At 53.2% G+C, this 27193-nt stretch overlaps 1 protein-coding gene across 1 annotated transcript in view; it reads right to left on the bottom strand.

Moving 5' to 3' along the window:
• The window catches only part of LOC143959396 (neuralized-like protein 4), a gene marked incomplete in the record, with an annotated part of 104341 nt that overhangs the window by 74602 nt on the left and 2546 nt on the right, over window positions 1-27193 (bottom strand). Inside the window, 11 exon segments of the mRNA XM_077468032.1 lie at window positions 2160-2355; window positions 5009-5171; window positions 5371-5456; window positions 5536-5717; window positions 8395-8650; window positions 16200-16272; window positions 23025-23113; window positions 23343-23454; window positions 23533-23807; window positions 24515-24580; window positions 26812-27193. Coding sequence (XP_077324158.1) covers window positions 2160-2355; window positions 5009-5171; window positions 5371-5456; window positions 5536-5717; window positions 8395-8650; window positions 16200-16272; window positions 23025-23113; window positions 23343-23454; window positions 23533-23807; window positions 24515-24580; window positions 26812-27193 — 1880 coding nt within the window.

Below are 27193 nucleotides of genomic sequence, written 5' to 3'. Positions count from 1 at the left end.
AGGGATAGGAGGAAACCCCGTCCAGGAGGAAGAAGAGGAAACCAGGCACGAGAAGGAAGAGAGGGATAGGAGGAAACCCAACCCAGGAGGAAGAAGAGGAAACCAGGCACGAGAAGGAAGAGAGGGATAGGAGGAAACCCCGTCCAGGAGGAAGAAGAGGAAACCAGGCACGAGATGGAAGAGAGGGATAGGAGGAAACCCAACCCAGGAGGAAGAAGAGGAAACCAGGCACGAGAAGGAAGAGAGGGATAGGAGAAAACCCCGTCCAGGAGGAAGAAGAGGAAACCAGGAATGAGAAGGAAGAGAGGGATAGGAGGAAACCCCATCCAGGAGGAAGAAGAGGAAACCAGGCATGAGAAGGAAGAGAGGGATAGGAGGAAACCCCGTCCAGGAGGAAGAAGAGGAAACCAGGCACGAGAAGGAAGAGAGGGATAGGAGGAAACCCCGTCCAGGAGGAAGAAGAGGAAACCAGGCACGAGAAGGAAGAGAGGGATAGGAGGAAACCCAACCCAGGAGGAAGAAGAGGAAACCAGGCACGAGAAGGAAGAGAGGGATAGGAGGAAACCCCGTCCAGGAGGAAGAATAGGAAACCAGGCACGAGAAGGAAGAGAGGGATAGGAGGAAACCCCGTCCAGGAGGAAGAAGAGGAAACCAGGAATGAGAAGGAAGAGAGGGATAGGAGGAAACCCAACCCAGGAGGAAGAAGAGGAAACCAGGAATGAAAAGGAAGAGAGGGATAGGAGGAAACCCAACCCAGGAGGAAGAAGAGGAAAGCAGGAATGAAAAGGAAGAGAGGGATAGGAGGAAACTCCGTCCAGGAGGAAGAAGAGGAAAGCAACATAAAATTGAGACGAAAGAGCATAGAATAAACCCCACCCAGGAGGACCGGGGGAAGAAACACCTACCTTGGGAAAATAATAGGAGGAAGTTTCACCCAGGAGAAACAAGGGGAGGGAATACCTATTCTGAAAAGCAGTGGACTATGAAGAAGGCCCACCCAGGAGGAACAAGGGGGACCTACCCTGAACATGAACAGAGGAATAGGAAGAAGCTCCACACACACACACGCACGCACACACACAGAAAAAGGGGGCAGAATCTGCCTATGAGGGGAACCCCAACCCTGGCAGGAAGAAAAAGTACACCAGACTCAGAGGAGATCTTCCTAGAAGGACAACAGGAAATATGATGACTTGGGGCAAAAGAAATGTCAGTCACCCCGTCCCCCTCCGATTCTTAGATAACTCTCACAATACACCACTCATGTGCGGGGAGACATGCAGCCTGAGCCCCATTCCTTCCCCCGATGCCTCACATGGAGCTCTCGACTTTCCACACCACCCGGGTATGAGGTGCCGAGCAGTCTGAACCCCCGCTGAACCAGTATGTAAATGAACCCCAGGGCAATGGCCCTGTGCCTGCTAGGGCCAGTGTTGGCTGCCCTGCCCCCCTTTATCCAGAAGCTTCTCCCCGCTGTGCCCTCTGGTCTATAATTCTTGCTGCTGTGTATTGCCCACTGCACAGGGTATCTGGCACTATGGCCAGTTAATCCCGGACCTCCACCTCTCCCCTAGGACCCCGCCTTCTATTGTCAGGAGAATGCTGCAAGCCCCTCCTCCACTGCCTGGACCCCCCTTTGTTAATCCCATCTTGCCATCTACCCGGAGATGATCAGATGTACATAGTGTATGCCTTTCACCCCTTGTGTTATCCATTGTCACTGCCCTCTGATTGCTGCCCTCTCAACTGGCATGGCTGCCCTCTCAACTGGCATGGCTGTCCCCCGATCACTGCCCTCTCAACTGGCATGGCTGCCTCCCATCTCTACCCTCTGAACTGGCATGGCTGCCCCCTGATCACTGATCTGTGGCCACTGGACTACCAGCTGTGCCTGGATTGCTACCTCTGTGCCCCTAGACTGTCTGCTGTGACATAATGCTGCCCTGACCCTCTTTGGTGCCACAGTCCTTTACTATAACCCTGCTGTGGGTACCTCTGTGTCCTGGATTGTTACCGGTGGATTTCCCCTCATCATATAATGTGATCTCACATCCCCTTCTGTGTACCAGAATACCCCAATAGACACCCCCCCCCCCCCCCCCGGACATGGGGTCCTGTGTGTCCCCACATTCATCACAGCAGATGAGAGAGTCACTTACCTATTAGACATGACAATGGCGTCATTGAATTCACTGCGAGAGTTGTTCCTCAGGGCGGTGCGCCCCCCGTTGGTTATCAGGGCATTACTACCATGGAGGTGATGAAAGCGCAGGTCAGACAGAGACTGGAGAGCGCAAGGAGTTCCCGGAGTCAGAGCGAGGACGTCTTCCTCTTCTCCCGCCAGAGGCAGCGAATCTGAGGATAGAAAGATGGCCGACAGTCACTCCGTGCTCGGGACACAGGAGGAACAACAAGAGATTGGTAGAGGGGGGGAAGAGCCTTCTCACACCGGATTGGCTGCTCAGGGCACATACTGACCATCACTGACCTATCCTCATGTCAGAGGAGTCATGGCATGTTCTGATTGGCAGGGAAATGTAGGGTGTCCCTTCTCAGCAGGGAGTATTAGCCTATCCCAGAGGCACCGCACTGAGCCCAGGGCCATCATGCTAAACCCAGAGGCACCGCATTGAGCCTAGGAACATCATGCTAAACCCAGGGGCACCATGATGAGCCCAGGGGCACCATGCTGAGCCCAGGAACATCATGCTAAACCCAGGGGCACCGCACTGAGCCCAGGGGCACCACACTGAGCCCAGGATCATCATGCTAAACCTAGGGGCACCGCATTGAGCCCAGGAACATCATGCTAAACCCAGGGGCACCGTGCTGAGCCCAGGAACATCATGCTAAACCCAGGGGCACCATGCTGAGCCCAGGAACATCATGCTAAACCCAGGGGCACCGCACTGAGCCCAGGGGCACCACACTGAGCCCAGGATCATCATGCTAAACCTAGGGGCACCGCATTGAGCCCAGGAACATCATGCTAAACCCAGGGGCACCGCATTGAGCCCAGGAACATCATGCCAACGCCAGGGGCACCGTGCTGAGCCCAGGAACATCATGCTAAACCCAGGGGCACCATGCTGAGCCCAGGAACATCATGCTAAACCCAGGGGCACCGCGCTGAGCCCAGGAGCATCATGCCAACACCAGGGACACTGCACTGAGCCCAGGAGCATCATGCTAAACCCAGGGGCACCGCGCTGAGCCCAGGAGCATCATGCCAACACCAGGGACACTGCACTGAGCCCAGGAGCATCATGCTAAACCCAGGGGCACCGCACTGAGCCCAGGATCATCATGCTAAACCCATGGACACCACACTGAGCCCAGGAGCATCATTCTAAACCCAGGGGCACCGCACTGAGCCCAGGATCATCATGCTAAACCCAGGGGCACCACACTGAGCCCAGGACCAATATACTAAACCCAGGGGCACCGCACTGAGCCCAGGAACATCATGCCAACACCAGGGACACCGCACTGAGCCCAGGGACATCGTGCGGACACCAGGGGCACCACACTGAGCCCAGGACCATCATGCTAAACCCAGAGGCACCGCATTGAGCCCAGGAACATCATGCCAACACCAGGGACACCGCACTGAGCCCAGAAACATCATGCTAAACCCAGGGGCACCGTGCTGAGCCCAGGAACATCATGCTAAACCCAGGGGCACCATGCTGAGCCCAGGGGCACCGTGCTGAGCCCAGGGGCACCATGCTGAGCCCAGGAACATCATGCTAAACCCAGGTGCACCGCACTGAGCCCAGGATCATCATGCTAAACCCAGGGGCACCGCATTGAGCCCAGGAACATCATGCCAACGCCAGGGACACCGCGCTGAGCCCAGGACAATCATGCTAAACCCAGGGGCACCGTGCTGAGCCCAGGAACATCATGCTAAACCCAGGGGCAACGCGCTGAGCCCAGGAGCATCATGCCAACACCAGGGACACTGCACTGAGCCCAGGAGCATCATGCTAAACCCAGGGGCACCGCACTGAGCCCAGGATCATCATGCTAAACCCATGGACACCACACTGAGCCCAGGAGCATCATGCTAAACCCAGGGGCACCGCACTGAGCCCAGGATCATCATGCTAAACCCATGGACACCACACTGAGCCCAGGAGCATCATGCTAAACCCAGGGGCACCGCACTGAGCCCAGGATCATCATGCTAAACCCAGGGGCACCACACTGAGCCCAGGACCAATATACTAAACCCAGGGGCACCGCACTGAGCCCAGGGACATCGTGCTAAACCCAGGGGCACTGCACTGAGCCCAGGGACATCGTGCGGACACCAGGGGCACCACACTGAGCCCAGGACCAATATACTAAACCCAGGGGCACCGCACTGAGCCCAAGGACAGCATGCTGACACCAGGGGAACCATGTTGTTTAGATATCCTTCAGAGGAGCCATTACAAGTCCTGATTGGAAGTGAAATCTAGAGTGTCGCTTCTCAGCAGGAAATATTAGGCTATCACAGGGGCACTGTGCTGACACCAGGGAGGGGGCACCGTGCTGACACCAGGGAGGGGGCACCGTGCTGACACCAGGGAGGGGGCACCGTGCTGACACCAGGGAGGGGGCACCGTGCTGACACCAGGGAGGGGGCACCGTGCTGACACCAGGGAGGGGGCACCGTGCTGACACCAGGGAGGGGGCACCGTGCTGACACCAGGGAGGGGGCACCGTGCTGACACCAGGGAGGGGGGCACCATGCTGCTCAGATCTTCTGACGAGCCATGACAAGTCCTCATTGGCAGGGAAGTCTAGGGTGTCCCTTCTCAGCAGTCACTATTGGGCTATCCCAGGGGCACCATACAAGGGGCACCATGCTGACTCCAGGAAGAGACACATGCGGGTCATATCTCCTTCAGAGGAGCCATGACTAGTCCTGAGTGGCAGGGAAACCTAGAGAGTGTCCCTTCTCAGCAGTCAGTATTAGACCATCTCAGAGATGCTGATTCCAGGGAACATGACCACTCACCTGATTCATCCAGTATTGTGGCCTGTGCTGCCTGACCGTAGAGGTCCACCACAGCGAAGACATTGGGTGGGACGTTCCATGCTGCCACACCCTGCGCCACCCCGTTGACAAAGAAATTCAAAGTACCATCTTCTCGGCGCACCACTCCGACTGTGTCACCTGCCTGAGGACAAAGCATGGAGGTCTCAGCGAGCGTTGATCTAGGAACCGGGTTCCAGAAAACTGCCCGTCATTCTACATGTACCCAACACCCAACCAATCCAGCGTGGGCAACTCCAACACATCTAGGCCTAGCTTTTGGTTCTCCACTTTTCACAAGTTACCTCGACTTTCCCCAAGAAAGCTTCAAACTTTCAACTGACCTTGAGCCGGTCCAGGTTGTGGCCATATTCATCCAGAATGGTGGTCCCATTGTGCATGACTCCATTTCCGGTCATCATCCAGGTACCTGGACGGGTCAGAGGAGCCTTCAGACATGTTCTACAGAAGGTGAATGCCACGTATTATGGGTAGGTGGGAGTTCTCACCTGATCGGAGGTTGGTCATGGTGGATGGCAGCTGTAGGTATGCCGGGTTATGGGTGGTGACCCCGATCTCAATGGATCCCGCCCACTTATCCACCATCTTGTCTATCCGGACCTGGAAAACCTCATTGTTGTGCAATGGACGATTACTGAGGACCACCCCGTGGTTGAAGTCATCGGTGGCACTGCTCAGACAAGACACACCACAGACATGTCACTAACATCTTATAATTATTAATAGGTGCCTAGAACTTTATATTACAACAATGATCCATTTATTACACAGAGGACACAAACTAATGAGACCAGAGACGTGGAGGGAGGAGGGAGAGACCAGAGACGGGGAGGGAGAGAGGGAGGAGAGAGAGAAGAGAGAGAGAGAGACCAGAGACGGGGAGGGAGAGAGGGAGGAGAGAGAGAAGAGAGAGAGAGAGACCAGAGACGGGGAGGGAGGGAGGGAGGGAGAGAGAGACCAGAGACGGGGAGGGAGGAGAGAGAGAGACCAGAGATGGGGAGGAAGAGGGGGAGGGAGAGGGAGAAAGAGAGAGAGAGAGAGAGACAGAGAGAGGAGAGACGGGGAGAGAGAGACAGAGAGAGGAGAGAGGGGAGAGAGAGACAGAGAGAGGAGAGACGGGGAGAGAGAGACAGAGAGAGGAGAGACGGGGAGAGAGAGACAGAGAGAGGAGAGACGGGGAGAGAGAGACAGAGAGAGGAGAGACGGGGGGAGAGAGAGACAGAGAGAGGGGAGAGACAGAGAGGAGAGACAGAGAGAGGGGAGAGACAGAGAGAGGGGAGAGAGAGGGGAGAGAGACAGAGAGAGGAGAGAGAGAGGGGAGAGACAGAGAGAGGGGAGAGAGACAGAGAGAGGGGAGAGAGAGGGGAGAGAGAGGGGAGAGAGAGGGGAGAGACAGAGAGAGGGGAGAGAGAGGGGAGAGACAGAGAGAGGGGAGAGAGAGGGGAGAGACAGAGAGAGGGGAGAGAGAGGGGAGAGACAGAGAGAGGGGAGAGAGAGGGGAGAGACAGAGAGAGGGGAGAGACAGAGAGAGGGGAGAGAGACAGAGAGAGGGGAGAGAGAGGGGAGAGAGAGGGGAGAGAGAGGGGAGAGAGAGGGGAGAGAGAGGGGAGAGACAGAGAGAGGGGAGAGAGAGGGGAGAGACAGAGAGAGGGGAGAGAGAGGGGAGAGACAGAGAGAGGGGAGAGAGAGGGGAGAGACAGAGAGAGGGGAGAGACAGAGAGAGGGGAGAGAGAGAGGGAGAGAGAGAGAGAAGAGAGAGAGAGAGACCAGAGACGGGGAGGGAGGAGAGAGAGAGACCAGAGATGGGGAGGAAGAGGGGGAGGGAGAGGGAGAAAGAGAGAGAGAGAGAGACAGAGAGAGGAGAGACGGGGAGAGACAGAGAGAGGAGAGACGGGGGGAGAGAGAGACAGAGAGAGGAGAGACGGGGAGAGAGAGAGACAGAGAGAGGAGAGACGGGGGGAGAGAGAGACAGAGAGAGGAGAGACGGGGGGAGAGAGAGACAGAGAGAGGAGAGACGGGGGGAGAGAGAGACAGAGAGAGGAGAGACGGGGGGAGAGAGAGACAGAGAGAGGAGAGACGGGGGGAGAGAGAGACAGAGAGAGGAGAGACGGGGGGAGAGAGAGACAGAGAGAGGAGAGACGGGGGGAGAGAGAGACAGAGAGAGGAGAGACGGGGGGAGAGAGAGACAGAGAGAGGAGAGACGGGGGGAGAGAGAGACAGAGAGAGGAGAGACGGGGAGAGAGAGAGACAGAGAGAGGAGAGACGGGGGGAGAGAGAGACAGAGAGAGGAGAGACGGGGAGAGAGAGACAGAGAGAGGAGAGACGGGGAGAGAGAGACAGAGAGAGGGGACACGGGGAGAGACAGAGAGAGGAGAGACGGGGAGAGACAGAGAGAGGAGAGACGGGGAGAGACAGAGAGAGGGGAGAGAGAGGGGAGAGAGAGGGGAGAGAGAGGGGAGAGAGAGGGGAGAGAGAGGGGAGAGAGAGGGAGAGACAGAGAGAGGGGAGAGACAGAGAGAGGGGAGAGACAGAGAGAGGGGAGAGACAGAGAGAGGGGAGAGACAGAGAGAGGGGAGAGACAGAGAGAGGGGAGAGACAGGAGAGAGAGGGGAGAGACAGGAGAGAGAGGGGAGAGACAGGAGAGAGACGGGAGAGAGAGGGGAGAGAGAGGGGAGAGAGAGGGGAGAGAGAGGGGAGAGAGAGGGGAGAGAGAGGGGAGAGAGAGGGGAGAGAGAGGGGAGAGAGAGGGGAGAGAGAGGGGAGAGAGAGGGGAGAGAGAGGGGAGAGAGAGGGGAGAGACAGGGGAGAGAGAGGGGAGAGAGAGGGGAGAGAGAGGGGAGAGAGAGGGGAGAGACAGAGAGAGGGGAGAGAGAGGGGAGAGAGAGGGGAGAGAGAGGGGAGAGAGAGGGGAGAGAGAGGGGAGAGAGAGGGGAGAGAGAGGGGAGAGAGAGGGGAGAGAGAGGGGAGACGAGAGAGAGACGGGAGACGAGAGAGAGACGGGAGACGAGAGAGAGAGGGGGAGGTGGGAGAGAGAGGGGGAGACAGAGAGAGGAGAGACGGGGAGAGAGAGGAGAGACGGGGAGAGAGAGGAGAGACGGGGAGAGAGAGGAGAGACGGGGAGAGAGAGGAGAGACGGGGAGAGAGAGGAGAGACGGGGAGAGAGAGGAGAGACGGGGAGAGAGAGGAGAGACGGGGAGAGAGAGGAGAGACGGGGAGAGACAGAGAGACGGGGAGAGAGAGGAGAGAATAGAGACAAAAGATGAGAAATCAGAGACAAAACATGAGAGATGATAAGAGAGGAGACCAGACAGAGATAGAAGGTGAGAGAAGAGTACATGGGTACATACTGAGGTCTCAGGGCAGTACGCCCCCCGCTGATGATTGAAGCCTTCTGTCCGCAGTTGGGGTGGAAGAGCAGCTGCCCGGGATCGGGGGTATTGGAGCTCTGGCGTCCGGCATCGGGTGATCTCGCCCTCAGAATGGCGTTATTCCTCCGCAGTCGGTCAGCGTGGTTGTGATTATGGACAATGGTCACTTTGACAGCCATGCCGTAGAGATCCACAACTCCATAAACCACCGGAGGGGTCTGACAGGAGGCCACACCTAGAAGACAAACACCAATAAAACCTATATTTACTGTGACTGGAGAGTCCCACATGGACGTCAGGGGGCACTCACGGCTGTCGGGGGGGGGGGGGGGGGGTTGGGCTCACGGCTGTCAGCTGTATAAACAGACCAGAGAGGAGACCAGCAGACTCTTCACCGGAGAGTCCCATGCGACTGTCATAGGCCACTTGCTGTGTTCACGTTTATGACTCACAGGGGCCACTAATGGCTGTCAAGGGCCGCTCACAGGGGACACTCACTCTTCTTATACATGACAATATTCTGCTGGCCTTACTTGCAGCAGCTTGACATTGCATGCGATTGCTGAGCCTATCATCTACTAGGACCCCCTGATCTTTCTCCATCCTAGATCCCCCCCAAGAGGATCTTCTCCCAGATCTTTCTCCATCCTAGATCCCCCCCGAGGATCTTCTCCCAGATCTTTCTCCATCCTAGATCCCCCCCAAGAGGATCTTCTCCCAGATCTTTCTCCATCCTAGATCCCCCCCAAGAGGATCTTCTCCCAGATCTTTCTCCATCCTAGATCCCCCCCAAGAGGATCTTCTCCCAGATCTTTCTCCATCCTAGATCCCCCCCAAGAGGATCTTCTCCCAGATCTTTCTCCATCCTAGATCCCCCCCAAGAGGATCTTCTCCCAGATCTTTCTCCATCCTAGATCCCCCCCCAAGAGGATCTTCTCCCAGATCTTTCTCCATCCTAGATCCCCCCCCCAAGAGGATCTTCTCCCAGATCTTTCTCCATCCTAGATCCCCCCCCCCCAAGAGGATCTTCTCCCAGATCTTTCTCCATCCTAGATCCCCCCCAAGAGGATCTTCTCCCAGATCTTTCTCCATCCTAGATCCCCCCCCCCAAGAGGATCTTCTCCCAGATCTTTCTCCATCCTAGATCCCCCCCAAGAGGATCTTCTCCCAGATCTTTCTCCATCCTAGATCCCCCCAAGAGGATCTTCTCCCAGATCTTTCTCCATCCTAGATCCCCCCCCCCCCCCGAGGATCTTCTCCCAGATCTTTCTCCATCCTAGATCCCCCCCGAGGATCTTCTCCCAGATCTTTCTCCATCCTAGATCCCCCCCAAGAGGATCTTCTCCCAGATCTTTCTCCATCCTAGATCCCCCCCAAGAGGATCTTCTCCCTGATCTTTCTCCATCCTAGATCCCCCCCAAGAGGATCTTCTCCCAGATCTTTCTCCATCCTAGATCCCCCCCAAGAGGATCTTCTCCCTGATCTTTCTCCATCCTAGATCCCCCCCAAGAGGATCTTCTCCCAGATCTTTCTCCAACTTGCATTCATATTATTTAGTTTCCAGGTAATTATCGAGGCCCTAATCTCAATATTGGTACCACGTTGGCTTTTCTCCAATCAGCTGGTAACATTCCAGCCAGGAAGCTGCCCATAAAGATTAGGAATAACAATGTGGCTGTAATCTGGTTAAGTTCTTTAAGGACTCTCCAATGTAATCCATCAGGTCCTGGTGATGTATTCTCATTAATAGTGGTCTGGCTATAACATGACTAAGTTCTATAAGAACTCTCGGGTGTAATCCATCCAGGTCCTGGTGATGTATTCTCGTTAATAGTGGTCTGGCTATACCATGACTAAGTTCTATAGGAACTCTCGGGTGTAATCCATCCGGGTCCTGGTGATGTATTCTCATTAATAGTGGTCTGGCTATACCATGACTAAGTTCTATAAGAACCCTTGGGTGTAATCCATCCAGGTCCTGGTGATGTATTCTCATTAATAGTGGTCTGGCTATAACATGACTAAGTTCTATAAGAACTCTCGGGTGTAATCCATCCGGGTCCTGGTGATGTATTCTCATTAATAGTGGTCTGGCTATAACATGACTAAGTTCTATAAGAACCCTTGGGTGTAATCCATCCGGGTCCTGGTGATGTATTCTCATTAATAGCGGTCTGGCTATACCATGACTAAGTTCTATAAGAACTCTCGGGTGTAATCCATCCGGGTCCTGGTGATGTATTCTCATTAATAGCGGTCTGGCTATACCATGACTAAGTTCTATAAGAACCCTTGGGTGTAATCCATCCGGGTCCTGGTGATGTATTCTCATTAATAGCGGTCTGGCTATAACACGACTAAGTTCTATAAGAACCCTTGGGTGTAATCCATCCGGGTCCTGGTGATGTATTCTCATGAACAATGGTCTGACTATACCATGACTAAGTTCTATAAGAACCCTTGGGTGTAATCCATCCGGGTCCTGGTGATGTATTCTCATGAACAATGGTCTGGCTATACCATGACTAAAAGTTCTTTGAGACATCCTCCAGCTCCCTGGTGTTTTTCTTGGGCTATCCAACAATGCGGCCAGCTGGTCACAGAGACAATGAGAGACTAGATTGTCTCTGATCACCTCTATGGCCTTGAAGGACCAGAACAACGTCATGACATCATTTCTGGTTCTAGAGGGGAAGTAAAACTATACTTTTTTTTTTTTTTAAAGCAGAAAAATATATATATATTTTTTTTATCTTTTTCTTTTAATGGTAAAAGATTTGTGATATTTTTGAGCCCAGATCTCTCCATAAAGAGGACCTGTCATCTCTTATTTCTATTACATGATCTCCATAAAGAGGACCCGTCATCTCTTATTTCTATTACATGATCTCCATAAAGAGGACCCGTCATCTCTTATTTCTATTACATGATCTCCATAAAGAGGACCCGTCATCTCTTATTTCTATTACATGAGATCTCCATAAAGAGGACCTGTCATCTCTTATTTCTATTATATGATCTCCATAAAGAGGACCCGTCATCTCTTATTTCTATTACATGATCTCCATAAAGAGGACCTGTCATCTCTTATTTCTATTACATGAGATCTCCATAAAGAGGACCCGTCATCTCTTATTTCTATTACATGATCCCCATAAAGAGGACCTGTCATCTCTTATTTCTATTACATGATCTCCATAAAGAGGACCTGTCATCTCTTATTTCTATTACATGATCTCCATAAAGAGGACCCGTCATCTCTTATTTCTATTACATGATCTCCATAAAGAGGACCCATCATCTCTTATTTCTATTACATGAGATCTCCATAAAGAGGACCTGTCATCTCTTATTTCTATTACATGAGATCTCCATAAAGAGGACCTGTCATCTCTTATTTCTATTACATGATCTCCATAAAGAGGACCCGTCATCTCTTATTTCTATTACATGAGATCTCCATAAAGAGGACCCGTCATCTCTTATTTCTATTACATGAGATCCATAAAGAGGACCCGTCATCTCTTATTTCTATTACATGATCTCCATAAAGAGGACCTGTCATCTCTTATTTCTATTACATGATCTCCATAAAGAGGACCCGTCATCTCTTATTTCTATTACATGATCTCCATAAAGAGGACCCGTCATCTCTTATTTCTATTACATGATCTCCATAAAGAGGACCCGTCATCTCTTATTTCTATTACATGAGATCTCCATAAAGAGGACCTGTCATCTCTTATTTCTATTACATGATCTCCATAAAGAGGACCCGTCATCTCTTATTTCTATTACATGATCTCCATAAAGAGGACCTGTCATCTCTTATTTCTATTACATGATCTCCATAAAGAGGACCTGTCATCTCTTATTTCTATTACATGAGATCCCCATAAAGAGGACCTGTCATCTCTTATTTCTATTACATGATCTCCATAAAGAGGACCCGTCATCTCTTATTTCTATTACATGATCTCCATAAAGAGGACCCATCATCTCTTATTTCTATTACATGATCTCCATAAAGAGGACCCGTCATCTCTTATTTCTATTACATGATCCCCATAAAGAGGACCCGTCATCTCTTATTTCTATTACATGATCCCCATAAAGAGGACCTGTCATCTCTTATTTCTATTACATGAGATCCCCATAAAGAGGACCCGTCATCTCTTATTTCTATTACATGATCTCCATAAAGAGGACCCGTCATCTCTTATTTCTATTACATGATCTCCATAAAGAGGACCTGTCATCTCTTATTTCTATTACATGATCTCCATAAAGAGGACCCGTCATCTCTTATTTCTATTACATGAGATCCCCATAAAGAGGACCCGTCATCTCTTATTTCTATTACATGATCTCCATAAAGAGGACCTGTCATCTCTTATTTCTATTACATGATCTCCATAAAGAGGACCCGTCATCTCTTATTTCTATTACATGAGATCCCCATAAAGAGGACCCGTCATCTCTTATTTCTATTACATGATCTCCATAAAGAGGACCTGTCATCTCTTATTTCTATTACATGAGATCTCCATAAAGAGGACCCGTCATCTCTTATTTCTATTACATGATCTCCATAAAGAGGACCCGTCATCTCTTATTTCTATTACATGATCTCCATAAAGAGGACCTGTCATCTCTTATTTCTATTACATGATCTCCATAAAGAGGACCCGTCATCTCTTATTTCTATTACATGATCTCCATAAAGAGGACCCGTCATCTCTTATTTCTATTACATGAGATCCCCATAAAGAGGACCCGTCATCTCTTATTTCTATTACATGATCTCCATAAAGAGGACCCGTCATCTCTTATTTCTATTACATGATCTCCATAAAGAGGACCCGTCATCTCTTATTTCTATTACATGAGATCCCCATAAAGAGGACCCGTCATCTCTTATTTCTATTACATGAAATGTCCATAAAGAGGACCCGTCATCTCTTATTTCTATTACATGATCTCCATAAAGAGGACCCGTCATCTCTTATTTCTATTACATGAGATCTCCATAAAGAGGACCCGTCATCTCTTATTTCTATTACATGAGATCTCCATAAAGAGGACCCGTCATCTCTTATTTCTATTACATGATCTCCATAAAGAGGACCTGTCATCTCTTATTTCTATTACATGATCTCCATAAAGAGGACCTGTCATCTCTTATTTCTATTACATGAGATCCCCATAAAGAGGACCTGTCATCTCTTATTTCTATTACATGATCTCCATAAAGAGGACCCGTCATCTCTTATTTCTATTACATGATCTCCATAAAGAGGACCTGTCATCTCTTATTTCTATTACATGAGATCTCCATAAAGAGGACCCGTCATCTCTTATTTCTATTACATGATCTCCATAAAGAGGACCCGTCATCTCTTATTTCTATTACATGAGATCCCCATAAAGAGGACCCGTCATCTCTTATTTCTATTACATGATCTCCATAAAGAGGACCCGTCATCTCTTATTTCTATTACATGATCTCCATAAAGAGGACCCGTCATCTCTTATTTCTATTACATGAGATCCCCATAAAGAGGACCCGTCATCTCTTATTTCTATTACATGAGATCTCCATAAAGAGGACCCGTCATCTCTTATTTCTATTACATGAGATCCCCATAAAGAGGACCCGTCATCTCTTATTTCTATTACATGAAATGTCCATAAAGAGGACCCGTCATCTCTTATTTCTATTACATGATCTCCATAAAGAGGACCCGTCATCTCTTATTTCTATTACATGAGATCTCCATAAAGAGGACCCGTCATCTCTTATTTCTATTACATGAGATCTCCATAAAGAGGACCCGTCATCTCTTATTTCTATTACATGATCTCCATAAAGAGGACCTGTCATCTCTTATTTCTATTACATGATCTCCATAAAGAGGACCTGTCATCTCTTATTTCTATTACATGAGATCCCCATAAAGAGGACCTGTCATCTCTTATTTCTATTACATGATCTCCATAAAGAGGACCCGTCATCTCTTATTTCTATTACATGATCTCCATAAAGAGGACCTGTCATCTCTTATTTCTATTACATGAGATCTCCATAAAGAGGACCCGTCATCTCTTATTTCTATTACATGATCTCCATAAAGAGGACCTGTCATCTCTTATTTCTATTACATGAGATCCCCATAAAGAGGACCTGTCATCTCTTATTTCTATTACATGATCTCCATAAAGAGGACCCGTCATCTCTTATTTCTATTACATGATCTCCATAAAGAGGACCTGTCATCTCTTATTTCTATTACATGAGATCTCCATAAAGAGGACCCGTCATCTCTTATTTCTATTACATGATCTCCATAAAGAGGACCCGTCATCTCTTATTTCTATTACATGATCTCCATAAAGAGGACCTGTCATCTCTTATTTCTATTACATGATCTCCATAAAGAGGACCCGTCATCTCTTATTTCTATTACATGATCTCCATAAAGAGGACCCGTCATCTCTTATTTCTATTACATGATCTCCATAAAGAGGACCTGTCATCTCTTATTTCTATTACATGATCTCCATAAAGAGGACCCGTCATCTCTTATTTCTATTACATGAGATCTCCATAAAGAGGACCCATCATCTCTTATTTCTATTACATGAGATCCCCATAAAGAGGACCTGTCATCTCTTATTTCTATTACATGATCTCCATAAAGAGGACCTGTCATCTCTTATTTCTATTACATGAGATCCCCATAAAGAGGACCCGTCATCTCTTATTTCTATTCCATGATCCCCATAAAGAGGACCTGTCATCTCTTATTTATATTACATGAGATCTCCATAAAGAGGACCTGTCATCTCTTATTTCTATTACATGATCTCCATAAAGAGGACCCGTCATCTCTTATTTCTATTACATGAGATCTCCATAAAGAGGACCCGTCATCTCTTATTTCTATTACATGATCTCCATAAAGAGGACCCGTCATCTCTTATTTCTATTACATGAGATCCCCATAAAGAGGACCCGTCATCTCTTATTTCTATTACATGATCTCCATAAAGAGGACCCATCATCTCTTATTTCTATTACATGATCTCCATAAAGAGGACCTGTCATCTCTTATTTCTATTACATGATCTCCATAAAGAGGACCTGTCATCTCTTATTTCTATTACATGATCTCCATAAAGAGGACCCATCATCTCTTATTTCTATTACATGATCTCCATAAAGAGGACCTGTCATCTCTTATTTCTATTACATGATCTCCATAAAGAGGACCTGTCATCTCTTATTTCTATTACATGATCTCCATAAAGAGGACCCATCATCTCTTATTTCTATTACATGATCTCCATAAAGAGGACCCGTCATCTCTTATTTCTATTACATGATCTCCATAAAGAGGACCTGTCATCTCTTATTTCTATTACATGAGATCTCCATAAAGAGGACCTGTCATCTCTTATTTCTATTACATGATCTCCATAAAGAGGACCTGTCATCTCTTATTTCTATTACATGAGATCCCCATAAAGAGGACCTGTCATCTCTTATTTCTATTACATGATCTCCATAAAGAGGACCCATCATCTCTTATTTCTATTACATGATCTCCATAAAGAGAACTTCTGGCGTTTGTGGACAGGCATTTTCCTTCGGGACAGATTATTTTCTCCTCCTTTGTTCTGACGCTGCAATAGGATTCTGCCAGACTACACTCTATATAGATGGAGTCCCGCCCCTGCAACCCATCCCCCACCTCAGTATATAGAGAAGTAGAGGCTCTCACCTTGGTCCATGCCATTGATGTAGAAATGGAGAGCTCCACTGGATTTCCTGGTGAGTCCGATGTGGTCTCCCTCCTGATAACAGAAAATCACCATTATTGATGGATACAACACAGAGTCTCCCTCCTCCCTGATATCAGGGGTCAAAGTTAACCTCCCCCCCCCCCACCGGTAAGAGAAGATAGCCAGTAGGTGCCCGATTCTCACACACCAAGACCTTCCTCTCCAACACCAGGATGGTAGGGGCCTCCTCCCCAGACACAGGAAGGGATGGGAAGGACTTTCTCCTAGACAGTAGGGACCTCCTCCCCAGACACCAGAAGGGAGGGGAGGGACTTTCTCCTAGACAGTAGGGACCTCCTCCCCAGACACCGGAAGGGATGGGAAGGACTTTCTCCTAGACAGTAGGGGCCTCCTCCCCAGACACCAGAAGGGAGGGGAGGGACTTTCTCCTAGACAGTAGGGGCCTTCTCCCCAGAAACCAGAAGGGAGGTGAGGGACTTTCTCCTAGACAGTAGGGGCCTTCTCCCCAGACACAGGAAGGGATGGGAAGGACTTTCTCCTAGACAGTAGGGGCCTTCTCCCCAGACACAGGAAGGGATGGGAAGGACTTTCTCCTAGACAGTAGGGACCTCCTCCCCAGACACAGGAAGGGATGGGAGGGACTTTCTCCTAGACAGTAGGGGCCTTCTCCCCAGACACCGGAAGGGACGGGAGGGACTTTCTCCTAGACAGTAGGGGCCTCCTCCCCAGACACCGGAAGGGATGGGAAGGACTTTCTCCTAGACAGTAGGGGCCTCCTCCCCAGACACCAGAAGGGAGGGGAGGGACTTTCTCCTAGACAGTAGGGGCCTCCTCCCCAGACACCAGAAGGGAGGGGAGGGACTTTCTCCTAGACAGTAGGGACCTCCTCCCCAGACACCGGAAGGGATGTGAGGGACTTTCTCCTAGACAGTAGGGGCCTTCTCCCCAGACACCGGAAGGGAGGGGGAAGGACTTTCTCCTAGACAGTAGGGACCTCCTCCCCAGACACCGGAAGGGATGGGAAGGACTTTCTCCTAGACAGTAGGGACCTCCTCCCCAGACACCGGAAGGGATGGGAGGGACTTTCTCCTAGACAGTAGGGGCCTTCTCCCCAGACACCAGAAGGGAGGGGAGGGACTTTCTCCTAGACAGTAGGGGCCTCCTCCCCAGACACCAGAAGGGAGGGGAGGGACTTTCTCCTAGACAGTAGGGGCCTCCTCCCCAGACACCAGAAGGGAGGGGAGGGACTTTCTCCTAGACAGTAGGGGCCTTCTCCCCAGACACTGGGGGGGAGGTGAGGGACTTTCTCCTAGCCAGTAGGGGCCTTCTCCCCAGACACCAGAAGGGACTTTCTCCTAGACAGTAGGGGCCTTCTCCCCAGACACCGGAAGGGACTTTCTCCTAGACAGTAGGGGCCTTCTCCCCAGAAACCAGAAGGGAGGTGAGGGACTTTCTCCTAGACAGTAGGGGCCTTCTCCCCAGACACCGGAAGGGAGGGGAAGGACTTTCTCCTAGACAGTAGGGACCTCCTCCCCAGACACCGGAAGGGATGGGAAGGACTTTCTCCTAGACAGTAGGGACCTCCTCCCCAGACACCGGAAGGGATGGGAGGGACTTTCTCCTAGACAGTAGGGACCTCCTCCCCAGACACCGGAAGGGATGGGAAGGACTTTCTCCTAGACAGTAGGGACCTCCTCCCCAGACACCGGAAGGGAGGGGAGGGACTTTCTCCTAGACAGTAGGGACCTCCTCCCCAGACACCAGAAGGGAGGGGAGGGACTTTCTCCTAGACAGTAGGGACCTCCTCCCCAGACACCAGAAGGGAGGGGAGGGACTTTCTCCTAGACAGTAGGGGCCTCCTCCCCAGACACCAGAAGGGAGGGGAGGGACTTTCTCCTAGACAGTAGGGGCCTCCTCCCCAGACACCAGAAGGGAGGGGAGGGACTTTCTCCTAGACAGTAGGGACCTCCTCCCCAGACACCGGAAGGGATGGGAAGGACTTTCTCCTAGACAGTAGGGACCTCCTCCCCAGACACCAGAAGGGATGGGAGGGACTTTCTCCTAGACAGTAGGGACCTCCTCCCCAGACACCAGAAGGGAGGGGAGGGACTTTCTCCTAGACAGTAGGGGCCTCCTCCCCAGACACCAGAAGGGAGGGGAGGGACTTTCTCCTAGACAGTAGGGGCCTCCTCCCCAGACACCAGAAGGGAGGGGAGGGACTTTCTCCTAGACAGTAGGGGCCTCCTCCCCAGACACCGGAAGGGAGGGGAGGGACTTTCTCCTAGACAGTAGGGGCCTCCTCCCCAGACACCAGAAGGGAGGGGAGGGACTTTCTCCTAGACAGTAGGGACCTCCTCCCCAGACACCGGAAGGGATGGGAAGGACTTTCTCCTAGACAGTAGGGACCTCCTCCCCAGACACCAGAAGGGATGGGAGGGACTTTCTCCTAGACAGTAGGGACCTCCTCCCCAGACACCAGAAGGGAGGGGAGGGACTTTCTCCTAGACAGTAGGGGCCTCCTCCCCAGACACCAGAAGGGAGGGGAGGGACTTTCTCCTAGACAGTAGGGGCCTTCTCCCCAGACACTGGGGGGGAGGTGAGGGACTTTCTCCTAGCCAGTAGGGGCCTTCTCCCCAGACACCAGAAGGGACTTTCTCCTAGACAGTAGGGGCCTTCTCCCCAGACACCGGAAGGGACTTTCTCCTAGACAGTAGGGGCCTCCTCCCCAGACACCGGAAGGGAGGTGAGGGACTTTCTCCTAGACAGTAGGGGCCTCCTCCCCAGACACCGGAAGGGATGGGAAGGACTTTCTCCTAGACAGTAGGGACCTCCTCCCCAGACACCGGAAGGGATGGGAGGGACTTTCTCTGAGACAGTAGGGACCTCCTCCCCAGACACCGGAAGGGAGGGGAGGGACTTTCTCCTAGACAGTAGGGGCCTCCTCCCCAGACACCGGAAGGGAGGGGAGGGACTTTCTCCTAGACAGTAGGGGCCTTCTCCCCAGACACCAGAAGGGATAGGAGGGACTTTCTCCTAGACAGTAGGGGCCTCCTCCCCAGACACCGGAAGGGATGGGAGGGACTTTCTCCTAGACAGTAGGGGCCTCCTCCCCAGACACCGGAAGGGATGGGAGGGACTTTCTCCTAGACAGTAGGGGCCTTCTCCTCAGACACCAGAAGGGAGGGGAGGGACTTTCTCCTAGACAGTAGGGGCCTTCTCCCCAGACACCAGAAGGGAGGGGAGGGACTTTCTCCTAGACAGTAGGGGCCTTCTCCCCAGACACAGGAAGGGAGGGGAGGGACTTTCTCCGAGACAGTAGGGGCCTCCTCCCCAGACACCGGAAGGGAGGTGAGGGACTTTCTCCTAGACAGTAGGGGCCTCCTCCCCAGACACCGGAAGGGATGGGAGGGACTTTCTCCTAGACAGTAGGGGCCTCCTCCCCAGACACCAGAAGGGAGGGGAGGGACTTTCTCCTAGACAGTAGGGGCCTCCTCCCCAGACACAGGAAGGGAGGGGAGGGACTTTCTCCTAGACAGTAGGGGCCTTCTCCCCAGACACCAGAAGGGAGGGGAGGGACTTTCTCCTAGACAGTAGGGGCCTTCTCCCCAGACACCAGAAGGGAGGGGAGGGACTTTCTCCTAGACAGTAGGGGCCTTCTCCCCAGACACAGGAAGGGTTGGGAGGGACTTTCTCCTAGACAGTAGGGGCCTTCTCCCCAGACACCAGAAGGGAGGGGAGGGACTTTCTCCTAGACAGTAGGGACCTCCTCCCCAGACACCAGAAGGGAGGGGAGGGACTTTCTCCTAGACAGTAGGGGCCTCCTCCCCAGACACCAGAAGGGAGGGGAGGGACTTTCTCCTAGACAGTAGGGGCCTCCTCCCCAGACACCAGAAGGGAGGGGAGGGACTTTCTCCTAGACAGTAGGGGCCTCCTCCCCAGACACAGGAAGGGAGGGGAGGGACTTTCTCCTAGACAGTAGGGGCCTTCTCCCCAGACACCAGAAGGGAGGGGAGGGACTTTCTCCTAGACAGTAGGGGCCTTCTCCCCAGACACCAGAAGGGAGGGGAGGGACTTTCTCCTAGACAGTAGGGGCCTTCTCCCCAGACACAGGAAGGGTTGGGAGGGACTTTCTCCTAGACAGTAGGGGCCTTCTCCCCAGACACCAGAAGGGAGGGGAGGGACTTTCTCCTAGACAGTAGGGACCTCCTCCCCAGACACCAGAAGGGAGGGGAGGGACTTTCTCCTAGACAGTAGGGGCCTCCTCCCCAGACACCAGAAGGGAGGGGAGGGACTTTCTCCTAGACAGTAGGGGCCTTCTCCCCAGACACTGGGGGGGAGGTGAGGGACTTTCTCCTAGCCAGTAGGTGCCTTCTCCCCAGACACCAGAAGGGATGGGAGGGACTTTCTCCTAGACAGTAGGGGACTTTCTCCCCAGACACCAGAAGGGATGGGAGGGACTTTCTCCTAGACAGTAGGGGCCTTCTCCCCAGACACCGGAAGGGAGGTGAGGGACTTTCTCCTAGACAGTAGGGGCCTCCTCCCCAGACACCGGAAGGGATGGGAGGGACTTTCTCCTAGACAGTAGGGGCCTCCTCCCCAGACACCAGAAGGGAGGGGAGGGACTTTCTCCTAGACAGTAGGGGCCTCCTCCCCAGACACCGGAAGGGAGGTGAGGGACTTTCTCCTAGACAGTAGGGGCCTCCTCCCCAGACACCGGAAGGGATGGGAGGGACTTTCTCCTAGACAGTAGGGGCCTCCTCCCCAGACACCAGAAGGGAGGGGAGGGACTTTCTCCTAGACAGTAGGGGCCTCCTCCCCAGACACAGGAAGGGAGGGGAGGGACTTTCTCCTAGACAGTAGGGGCCTTCTCCCCAGACACCAGAAGGGAGGGGAGGGACTTTCTCCTAGACAGTAGGGGCCTTCTCCCCAGACACCAGAAGGGAGGGGAGGGACTTTCTCCTAGACAGTAGGGGCCTTCTCCCCAGACACAGGAAGGGTTGGGAGGGACTTTCTCCTAGACAGTAGGGGCCTTCTCCCCAGACACCAGAAGGGAGGGGAGGGACTTTCTCCTAGACAGTAGGGACCTCCTCCCCAGACACCAGAAGGGAGGGGAGGGACTTTCTCCTAGACAGTAGGGGCCTCCTCCCCAGACACCAGAAGGGAGGGGAGGGACTTTCTCCTAGACAGTAGGGGCCTTCTCCCCAGACACTGGGGGGGAGGTGAGGGACTTTCTCCTAGCCAGTAGGTGCCTTCTCCCCAGACACCAGAAGGGATGGGAGGGACTTTCTCCTAGACAGTAGGGGACTTTCTCCCCAGACACCAGAAGGGATGGGAGGGACTTTCTCCTAGACAGTAGGGGCCTTCTCCCCAGACACCGGAAGGGAGGTGAGGGACTTTCTCCTAGACAGTAGGGGCCTCCTCCCCAGACACCGGAAGGGATGGGAGGGACTTTCTCCTAGACAGTAGGGGCCTCCTCCCCAGACACCAGAAGGGAGGGGAGGGACTTTCTCCTAGACAGTAGGGGCCTCCTCCCCAGACACCGGAAGGGAGGGGAGGGACTTTCTCCTAGACAGTAGGGGCCTCCTCCCCAGACACCGGAAGGGATGGGAGGGACTTTCTCCTAGACAGTAGGGGCCTCCTCCCCAGACACCAGAAGGGAGGGGAGGGACTTTCTCCTAGACAGTAGGGGCCTCCTCCCCAGACACAGGAAGGGAGGGGAGGGACTTTCTCCTAGACAGTAGGGGCCTTCTCCTCAGACACCAGAAGGGAGGGGAGGGACTTTCTCCTAGACAGTAGGGGCCTTCTCCCCAGAAACCAGAAGGGAGGGGAGGGACTTTCTCCTAGACAGTAGGGGCCTTCTCCCCAGACACCAGAAGGGAGGTGAGGGACTTTCTCCTAGACAGTAGGGGCCTCCTCCCCAGACACAGGAAGGGAGGGGAGGGACTTTCTCCTAGACAGTAGGGGCCTTCTCCCCAGACACCAGAAGGGAGGGGAGGGACTTTCTCCTAGACAGTAGGGGCCTTCTCCCCAGACACCAGAAGGGAGGGGAGGGTCTTTCTCCTAGACAGTAGGGGCCTCCTCCCCAGACACCAGAAGGGAGGGGAGGGACTTTCTCCTAGACAGTAGGGGCCTCCTCCCCAGACACCAGAAGGGAGGGGAGGGACTTTCTCCTAGACAGTAGGGGCCTTCTCCCCAGACACTGGGGGGGAGGTGAGGGACTTTCTCCTAGCCAGTAGGTGCCTTCTCCCCAGACACCAGAAGGGATGGGAGGGACTTTCTCCTAGACAGTAGGGGACTTTCTCCCCAGACACCAGAAGGGATGGGAGGGACTTTCTCCTAGACAGTAGGGGCCTTCTCCTCAGACACCAGAAGGGAGGTGAGGGACTTTCTCCTAGACAGTAGGGGACTTTCTCCCCAGACACCAGAAGGGATGGGAGGGACTTTCTCCTAGACAGTAGGGGCCTTCTCCTCAGACACCAGAAGGGAGGTGAGGGACTTTCTCCTAGACAGTAGGGGCCTTCTCCCCAGACACCAGAAGGGATGGGAGGGACTTTCTCCTAGACAGTAGGGGACTTTCTCCCCAGACACCAGAAGGGATGGGAGGGACTTTCTCCTAGACAGTAGGGGCCTCCTCCCCAGACACCAGAAGGGATGGGAGGGACTTTCTCCTAGACAGTAGGGGCCTTCTCCCCAGACACCGGGCAACCTTGCAGATGTGTCTTCTTGGAGGAGTTGAACACACCATACATGCACAGGTCATAGGTCAAACCACAACAATAAAGACACAATGATTGGTTCCTGACCTGCAGCTCGTCCAGGCTGAACTCACAGTACTCCCTTCGTGTCCCCTTCCCGTTAGTCAGAATCCCACAGCCGCTCATCATGATGGTCCCTGCCAGGAGAAGAGAAATGGAAACCACCGGATCAGACACAGTAGGCTATCATACATTAGAAGAGGGGTCAGAGAAGGATACCCCCCTCAGGCCCAGGAGGTGCCTGCCATCCATTAAGGGGGGGGGGGGATCAGAATAGCAGGGTTTAGGAAGAAGACCATAAGAGGGGTCAGGAATGGCCCTCCCTCTGGGGGCGGACCTTCATCTCCAGTGGGGTAAGGGTCTCACCTGATCTCAGGTTGGTCATGGTAGCAGGGTACTCCAGGCTGTTGGGATTGTGGGTTGTGACACCGATTTCAATGGACCCCGACCATTTATCCACCAGCTTATCGATGCGGATCTGTGGATGGGAAGGACATTGAACGTTGGCACAGTGCGGCACACCAGGAAGACGACCAGCGAGTGGCACCACCCTCACCTCAAACATCTCCCCGTCCTTCAGTGGCCGATTGGTCATCACCACGCCATTGTTGAACTCATCCAGAGGCCGCCTCCTCTCCGCCGTCTTGTTGCCGTTACTGAGCTTGATGAGCGTGCCGCACTTCTCATGGAAGAGCAGAGCGTCATTGGAGGTGGGCGGAGACTGGTCAGCGGAAGGGGGAGGAGAGCCCAGATTGACGCTCAGGAGACTCCCGTGATAGGCCGACAAGATGGCGTTACTGACCACCGCCGGGAGCTCTGTGCTGGGGAACCCTGGAGAACGCAGGAAGCAGAGAGAGAGTGTGAACTCCGACCACTAGGTGGACATCCCCCCCACCCCCGTCACAGAGAAACACCCCCCGACCATGACAGAGCAACCCCCCCCCCACCCGACCGTGACAAAGCAACCTCCCCCCACCCGACAGAGCAACCTCCCCCTCCCCACCCGACCGTGACAGAGCAACCCCCCCCCCACCCGTCCGTGACAGAGCAACCCCCCCCACCCGACCGTGACAAAGCAACCTCCCCCTCCCCACCCGACCGTGACAGAGAAACCCCCCCCCACCCGACCGTGACAGAGCAACCCCCCCCCCCCACCCGACCGTGACAAAGCAACCTCCCCCCACCCGACAGAGCAACCTCCCCCTCCCCACCCGACCGTGACAGAGCAACCCCCCCACCCGACCGTGACAGAGAAACCCCCCCCACCCGACCGTGACAGAGAAACCTCCCCCCCCCCCCACCCGACCATGACAGAGCAACCTCCCCCCCCACCCAACCGTGACAGAGAAACCTCCCCCCCCACCCAACCGTGACAGAGAAACCTCCCCCCCCCCCCCCAACCATGGCAGTGCAAACCCTCCCCTCCCCTCCCGACAGTGCGCTTTCCCACACCACTAGAAGAACCCCCCAGATTACAGCACCCCCCCCAGTGTGCCAAAACTGACAATTCTCGGTGTTCCCCACACCCCAAAACTGACCGTTCTCTGTGTCCAGACTACTGGGGAACTTATCAGGACGAGGATGTCCAGCAGAGACCAGGGAACCTAGACAAAGGGAGAGAATGAGAAACAGGGGGGGGGGAGAGGGCAGAGGAGAGAAGGGGTGAGACCAAGGTGAAACGGGGGGGGGGGGGGTGAGACATACAGAGAGAATGAAGAGGGTGGTGGAGAAATGGGTCATGTGATCAGACACATGAGGACGACGGGTCCAGTTACGTGATCAAAGACACACACACGGGTCCAGTCACATGATCACACACACGGACGGATGGTCCAGTCACATGATCAGACACAAATGGGACGGGTCCAGTCACATGATCAGACACACACACACGGATGGGTCCAGTCACGTGATCAGACAAACACACACGGACGGACGGGTCCAGTCACGTGATCAGACACACACGGGTCCAGTCACATGATCAGACACACACACACACACACACGGACGGGTCCAGTCACGTGATCAGACACACATGGATCCAGTCACGTGATCACACACACACACGGACGGGTCCAGACACACATGGACGGGTCCAGTCACGTGATCACACACACACACGGACGGGTCCAGTCACATGATCAGACACACACGGACGTGTCCAGTCACATGATCAGACACACACGGACGGGTCCAGTCACATGATCAGACACACACGGACGGGTCCAGTCACATGATCAGAGACACGCACACTGACGGGTCCAGTCACATGATCAGAGACACGCACACTGACGGGTCCAGTCACATGATCAGAGACACGCACACTGACGGGTCCAGTCACATGATCAGAGACACGCACACTGACGGGTCCAGTCACATGATCAGAGACGCGCACACTGACGGGTCCAGTCACATGATCAGATACACACACATGATCACACACACGAACGGGTCCAGTCACGAGATCAGACACACGCACTGACGGGTCCAGTCACGTGATCAGACACACGCACTGACGGGTCCAGTCACATGATCAGATACACACACATGCAGACGGGTCCAATCACGTGATCAGAGACACACGCACACTGACGGGTCCAGTCACATGATCAGACACACGGACGGGTCCAGTCACGTGATCACACACACACACGGACGGGTCCAGACACACATGGACGGGTCCAGTCACGTGATCAGACACACACACACACACGGGTCCAGTCACATGATCAGACACACACACACACACGGACGGGTCCAGTCACATGATCAGAGACACGCACACTGACGGGTCCAGTCACATGATCAGAGACACGCACACTGACGGGTCCAGTCACATGATCAGATACACACACATGATCACACACACGAACGGGTCCAGTCACGTGATCAGACACACGCACTGACGGGTCCAGTCACATGATCAGATACACACACATGCAGACGGGTCCAGTCACGTGATCACACACACGGACGGGTCCAATCACGTGATCAGAGACACACGCACACTGACGGGTCCAGTCACATGATCAGATACACACACATGATCAGACACACACACGGGTCCAGTCACGTGATCACACACATGGACGGGTCTAGTCACGTGATCAGACACATGGACGGGTCTAGTCACGTGATCAGACACACACACTGACGGGTCCAGTCACATGATCAGATACACACACATGCAGACGGGTCCAGTCACGTGATCACACACACGGACGGGTCCAATCACATGATCAGAGACACACGCACACCGACGGGTCCAGTCACATGATCAGAGACACACACACTGGTCCAGTCACATGATCAGATACACACACGTAATCACACACACGGACGGGTCCAGTCACGTGATCAGACACACGCACTGACGGGTCCAGTCACGTGATCAGATACACAGACAGGTCCAGTCACGTGATCACACACATGGACGGGTCCAGTCACGTGATCACACACACACACACACAGGTCTAGTCCCATGATCAGACACACACACACACACACACACACACACACACACTGACGGGTCCAGTCACATGATCAGACACACACACACACACACACACTGACGGGTCCAGTCACATGATCAGGGGCGTGGCTGATCCAGGACGGGACGAGTAGCTACATGCAGGGGATTACATAGAAGAGTTCTTCTTTAGGGCTCACCCAGAGGGGGCGTGTTCTTTCTGTGTTATGGAAGTCATGGGGGGAGGGGCCGGAGGGCTGGTTCCGGTACTTCCATGCAATGGGGTGCACCTCGTGTTCCGTCATGTAGATGATATTTTGGGGTGACCTACGAAGATATTTATCTAATAAAGGGGGGACTCCTCACCTGCACTGTTCTCCTCCCCTTCCTCCTCCTCCTCCTCTTCTTCCTCTTCGTCGTTCTCATGTGGGGGAGGCTGACAAGACAAGGCGGTGATCTGAGTACATTTCCCGTACAGGTCCACCACGGCCCACACTCCTGGGGGGATCCCGCTGGCAGCGACCCCGCAGTCTCTTCCGTTCACCCATAGGTGGAGCTCTCCGGACAGAGTGCGCTGAACTCCCACCCGATCCCCCTCACCCAACTGATCCAGATCCTGTCCGTACTCCTCCATGATGGAGCGCCCATCTTCCAGCACCGAGCAGCCCGACACAATCCACGAGCCGCCCTTCAGACCCGTGGCACTGCTGGGGAAGTCCAGGAGAGAGGGGTCTTGTGAGGTCAGCCC

This window comes from Lithobates pipiens, unplaced genomic scaffold (genome assembly GCF_037356315.1).
Source record: "Lithobates pipiens isolate NorthernLeopardFrog02 unplaced genomic scaffold, aLitPip1_a1.2 Scaffold_73, whole genome shotgun sequence".
NCBI classification, from domain to species: Eukaryota; Metazoa; Chordata; class Amphibia; order Anura; family Ranidae; genus Lithobates; species Lithobates pipiens.
Note: the sequence above shows the minus strand (reverse complement) of the source record. Positions and strands in the feature narration are given on the sequence as shown.